We start from the raw sequence: 6281 nt of genomic DNA, 5'->3' as shown, positions 1-6281 counted from the left end.
ACAGCAAGTAAAAAAAAAATAACGTGATTTGTCCAATTCAATTTTGTTAGAACTCGTTTCCTCTTGTTCTTTCCCCTACCATTGCCAAAATTGTTTACTCTAACTTCCATTAGTTGTTCCACTAGCTCGACCCTAGACAACTCCTTTGTTGCAGTTCTGTCCTCGACTTTCCCATCAAATTTAGCACATTCCCTTTGCCATGCATGATTTGTTGATAGATACCGTTAATGACCAAGAAACACATCTTCTGAGAATATTTTAGCTACTCACTAGCAGTTTCTTTATTATACATGGGACACACTAACTTCCATCTGGTACTCCAACTGGAAAGATTTCCATATGAGAGAAAATTATTTTTCGTTCACATGACTGCAGCAAGCATCTAAAAGATGTCGATGTGGATGCATCAAAAGTTCAGATTCATGTTTCCTATCAAACTTTCGGCTCTTCAATTAACTGCTGCATGAATACATCAACAAAAAATATTAATAATGTCCCTATCTACCCATATTTGTCTGGGAATGCATAGCGTACAAAACCTTTATAAAAGGAATAAAAAATATCAACTTGATATGGACAACAAACTTTTTTAAGCATTTCATGCACGGTTTTAAATACCATACTATTCCGATCGGTACGGCTGGTATATATCGTACCGGCCACTGGTCTGGTACAAGTATTATACCTATTTTGTACCGTCCCAAATACCAACCGTAACAGTCGGTATTGACTGATATTTCGACTTGTACCGGTTGGTATTGCGGCATTTACTTTTTTTTTCCTTCATTTTTTCAAACTGTAAGCTCATTTTTTGACCCCTAATTCAGACCAAACTATTTATAATTTATATATATATATATGTATTTATATATAATTTATTCATATATAGACTATTATTATAGAATATAATTTATATATTTATATATAAAATTTATTCATATATCAACTATCCCGAAACGGTACTGGTATCGAAATATTTCGTTCTAGTTCCTTGACTGGTACGGTATTCAAAACTTTGGTTTCATGTCAAAGTTGTAATTACATCTGATAATGATATATCCTTCATTTTCACAAGCTCCTGAAAATAAATCAACTAATTCAAGCAATATTAACGTACACGGTGAGCTGCCAAGACGTTTTCACTTTTCAATATTACCAAACATAAAACATATATATAGCTAGCATAACAACTCTTCAAAATGTCCACAAATGTCAAAATAAGTTATTATATTTTCAAGTCAATATATAGAGCACACAGTCTACATTATTTAAATGATAAGATTTGATTTATAAAATTTAAATTTTATAATTTATCTTTCAAATCAAATTGTGGTACATAATTATACTGTATGGTGTAGAGACGTTAGAATAAAAATGCTCATATCAAAATATATCTCTTAAAATCCCAAACAATGGTTATTACATATATATGGAGTTGCCATGCACTCTGTAGTGGTTGCACTTTGGACGAGGCTTATTCAAATAATAAATAATATTTATAGTTATAGAATGTATACTAAGCGTTGTGCACTCCTTTTAAAAAAATTGAGTAAATATAAATTTTTAATGGTGAGTAATGTTAGATACAGTCTTAAGATGTACAAACTCTGCGCACTCTCTTTGAAAATGAGTGTATCATTAAAAAATTAGTTTTTCTTATGAGTTCTATATTTATTCACTTTTTTTAAAAGAAGTGCATGAGACTTACACATTTTAAGACTACAAATACCATTTCTCTTTCTATAAACTTAAAAGAGAATGAGAGACCAATTAAAGCTACAACCCCGATTGTAAAAAATTTTATTTATACCAAGAAAAATTAAATTTATAATAACATACCCTTGTGTAAAATTTAAAATTAAAACTTAAAAAATTTATATATAGTATATTTCAAACTGTAAATTCGCTATAGATATGTTATTAATTTGAGGTTAATAAAAGGGTAATGAGACCCTTACACCTCTTTAACTACTGGTTACTACTCAGTTTTTTTTTTTTTTTTGCTATTTGAATCTATATTGAAAATTTCAGAACATGACCTTCTTGTATCATCTAGAATAAAATAAATTCAATCTACCAACTTAATCATGTAATTTAATTAAAAATAAATTCAATTTTAAAAAAATTGACATTCTTTTGCTCTCTGAGTCAATTTTTAAAAAATTAAATTTATTTTTACTTAAATCATATGTATTGTTCGTTGATTGAATTTATTTTCTACTAGATTATGCAAAAAAAAAAAAAAATCATATTTTGAGATTTTTATTAGTCCAAATTCAAAGAGCAAAAGAAAAAAAAAAATAGTTGAGTAGTAAACCAATAGTAAATTAGGAGGTGCAAGAAGATCATGTTTTGAGTTTGTTTCTTATTCAATTCACAAGAAAATGAAGCAAAGATTTTATTTTTCAAAATTATATACCTTAATAGATGAATAAGAAAAAAATCATTTCAAAATGGAAATATAAAATTATATAAGCAATTACAGATTCATACTAAAATGTAATAATACAATTCAACATTCGCTGATTTTTTTTTTTTAATCTAGAATAGATATTTTAAAATTTGTATTTTATAAATTAAATCTCATTTAATTTACGGAGATGATGTTGAAATTAAGAACTCATATGCTGTACGTATACGTCCACTCAAACGAAACTCATCGATCGATCAGTATCCCTGATGGAAGCCCATCATGACCAAAGGCGTTCAATCACATTCAAACTAGCTATATAGATAAACTTCCTTTATTTCAATGGAAACGATCGAAAATCATTACAGCCCCGAAAAGGAACCTCATGATGTACACCAACACAAAACGGAAAATACATTAATAAATGGCTGCTGGCTTGAAATTGAAATTGAAATTTATTTATTTTTATTCCAGAGATCATTATAAATTGCTTGATGCCTTGCTACTCGTACGTTGTCGAACACGACCAGAACTGTCGCGCTGGCATGGGCTCCCAAATGTACGTTGTCTGGCACCATGCAATTAGAAAGGCGAAGCATTTTAGTTGTCGCTTAGTATGGCAGTCGCATGCTCCTGTACCACTTTCCAAGCCATTACAACGTGTCTTTCCTCTACCAGAGTTGCACCAACCGCAAACCGTAATACATACACATCTTCAAGTACGGTATGAGTCATGTAAACACGTCCTGATGCGTTAATGGACTCCAATAACTTCTTGTTAAGCTCATTTGCAGTGGTGATCTTTTCTTTTAGTAACTTTTGACCATTATCACCCACCTTAGCATTTTGATATGCCCCCTGCTTACCCATTGTTGATGGCAGATTAATCCTGAAACAAATCATGGCAAAATTTCTGGGGACCACAATCTCAAACCTCTTGTCCATTGCTACAAGCCCTTCAAAAAGTTTGGCCACTTTAACATGACTTCTCATGAAGTTCCTCAGGTTAGCGGCTCCATAGCTTCTAAGCACGAACCATAACTTTAAGGCTCGGAATCTTCGGCTTAGAGTTATCTGCCAGTCTTTATAGTCGACCACTTGCTTCGAATCAGAGGTTTTATTTCTCAAGAACTCGGGGTATGTTGATAGGGATTTTATCAAGGCGCTCGGATCTTTAACCCAAAGGCAACAACAATCTAAAGGGGTGAAGAACCATTTATGTGCGTTGAGACTGACTGAGTTTACACCCTCAATGCCATCCATGAAATGCCGGAACTCGGGACAAATGCAAGCACTTCCAGCATAAGCAGCATCAACGTGGACCCAAAGGCCATAATCTTTTGCCACATCACATAATGACCCTAATGGATCAATCGCAGTCGTTGATGTTGTCCCCACATTGGCACAAAGGTACAATGGGACAAGGCCTGCTTCCATATCTGCAAGAATGGCTGATCGTAGGGAGTCTGCTGAGAGCGCAAATGATGTGGACTTCGTGGTCTTGATGGCTCTGAAATTCTTTGGGTGGATTCCTGCTATTTTTGCTGCTTTTTGGAGTGCGCTATGCGTTTGGTCAGACCCATAAACTACCAACTTTTCAATATTTGGTCTCCCATCTCGGCGAAGCATTTGATCCCTGGCAGCAACCATTGTGCACAAAATGGCCTCACAAGTAGTCCCTTGTATCACTCCACCTCCATTTCCCGAAAATAGGAAAGAGTTAGGCAGGTTAAGCATCTCTCCAAGCCAATCCATGACTATCATCTCCAATTCAGTCGCAACTGGGGATGCGATCCAGTTGAACCCGGGCACATTGAATCCAGTGCAAAGCATCTCACCGAGAAACCCTGCTATGCTACTTGTGCATGGGAAGTAAGCAAAGAAGTTAGGGCTTTGCCAATGCGTTATACCTGGAATAATATGGTCTTTCACGTCTTGGAGAATGGTTTCGATGGGTTCTGGATCATGTGGGGTGGACTTTGGCAAGCGTTTTTGGAGATATCCTGGTTCGACTTGGCTTAGGACTGGATATTTCTCGATATCTGCATAGTAATCGGCTAGGAAGTCTACGATCATGTGGCCTTGTCGCCTAAACTCCTCAGGATCTAGTGGGTTTGTGTTATTGGAAGAAGTGTGATTTAGACGTTCATGGTCAAAATTTAGGCCATTCATCTTTGGTACAGGTAGAAGATCAAAGAAATAGTTGTGGTTTCTTTGGTTTTCCAGTACTACTATGACTTGCTGATCGAGGATGAAATGATATAGGAACGAAGAGCTTATATATATATAGTAGTGGACGAGAAGCCTCTTGAGAAATGAAATTCATGAGGTTAATGCATGAGGTGAATCCTTATTTTAATACTTGGTACTCATGCAACCACGAATTGAAATATCTCATTTTGGCTGTCATCCTATCTATCTGGTTTGATTTGTGATCGATCTGCTACCATGCAATGCTATATATTTAGTACGTACTCGATCCAGTACGAGGTCGGGACCAATAAATTTGTACTTTTCAACAAGGTGCATTAATTGTAAGGCTCCGATGTCAGAGTTCGATCCAGGGATCGAATTATTAACTCATGTTACCTAATAATCAATATCAACAATTTTTATTAAATTATCCATATCTAATATACATTCTCAAAGACTCCAAATCAACATAAATTCCTCTAATATGATTAACTACACATACTAATCCATCAGATCCCCAATACATTAACCCAAACAAAATAGATCAACTTCTCCACATGTCTGAATTAATATAATAAAATGAAATAGAGTTTAAGTAAGTCTTCATAATTATCTAAAAAACATTATTTTATTAAGCCCACAAGCCGGCCGGACTTAAAATAATTGTAAAATGTGAAATTAGGAAGATGCTTTTTAAAAAATGAAAAAATCTAAATTATTATATGAAAAATTAATATATAAATAAATAAGAACCCTAAAAAGTTTGGTCAAAATCAAAATCAAAATTACTTCTAAATTTAAAATCAAATATATATCCGATATCAATTTGGATATGCATAAGGTCCAATCCCTTTTTCGTTTGATTTGTGGTCTGCATGAGGTACGTACCATGCATGCATTAATATATGCTTGTTAGGAGCTAGCTAGCTAGCTTGCATGAACATGATTAATATTATAGCTAGTCATATATATAGTCAAAGTAATGAATAATTCATTTAATTTGTAGGCCATCCCTGCATACCCTAGCTTGCATGAACATTATTGCATATAGGTGATGATCCGGCCTACACGTAGTTGAAGTCATGAATACATTTTCTAACGTATTCAGCTAGGAAGTCTACGATCATCATGTGGCCTTGTCGCCTAAACTCCTCATGATCTAGTGGTTTGTGTTATTGGAAGAAGTGTGATTTAGACGTTCATGGTCAACATTTAGGCCATTCATCTTTGGTTCAGGCCGTAGGAGATCAAAGAAATAGTTGTGGCTTCTTTGGTTTTCCAGTATAGTACTACTACGACTTGCTGAGGATGAAATGATATAGGAACGATCAAGCGCTTAATTATATATATAGTACAGGACATGAAGCCTCTTGAGAAATGAAATTCATGTGGTGAATCCATGCAAGTTAGATCGATCGCCTTGTCTTAACACTTGGTACTCATGCAGCCACGAATTGACTTATCTTATTCATGTAATCATCTCGTTTTATTTGTGATCGATCTGGTACCATGCAATCTATGGTTGTGTGGACGCCGTAGATAGCCTGCATGAACATTAACTACACAGGGCCGCCGTGACCAGCTAATTTGTACGTACTTTTCATTAATAACGTACTGCATGAATCCTGTGCATTTTTGTCTTGGAGAATCTTATCTCGCTAATCATCACGTACATGAT

The 6281-nt window shown here is 34.5% G+C and overlaps 1 protein-coding gene across 1 annotated transcript; it reads right to left on the bottom strand.

The window, feature by feature from the left end:
• Nucleotides 1-2730: 2730 nt before the first annotated feature.
• LOC122277235 (phenylacetaldehyde synthase-like) lies at nt 2731-4718 on the bottom strand. The gene has a single exon (XM_043087167.1). It carries the CDS (start codon nt 4580-4582, stop codon nt 3011-3013), a length of 1572 nt encoding a protein of 523 aa, XP_042943101.1. The 5' UTR covers nt 4583-4718; the 3' UTR covers nt 2731-3010.
• Nucleotides 4719-6281: the final 1563 nt, after the last annotated feature.

This window comes from Carya illinoinensis, chromosome 9 (assembly GCF_018687715.1).
Source record: "Carya illinoinensis cultivar Pawnee chromosome 9, C.illinoinensisPawnee_v1, whole genome shotgun sequence".
Taxonomy (NCBI): Eukaryota; Viridiplantae; Streptophyta; class Magnoliopsida; order Fagales; family Juglandaceae; genus Carya; species Carya illinoinensis.
Note: the sequence above shows the minus strand (reverse complement) of the source record. Positions and strands in the feature narration are given on the sequence as shown.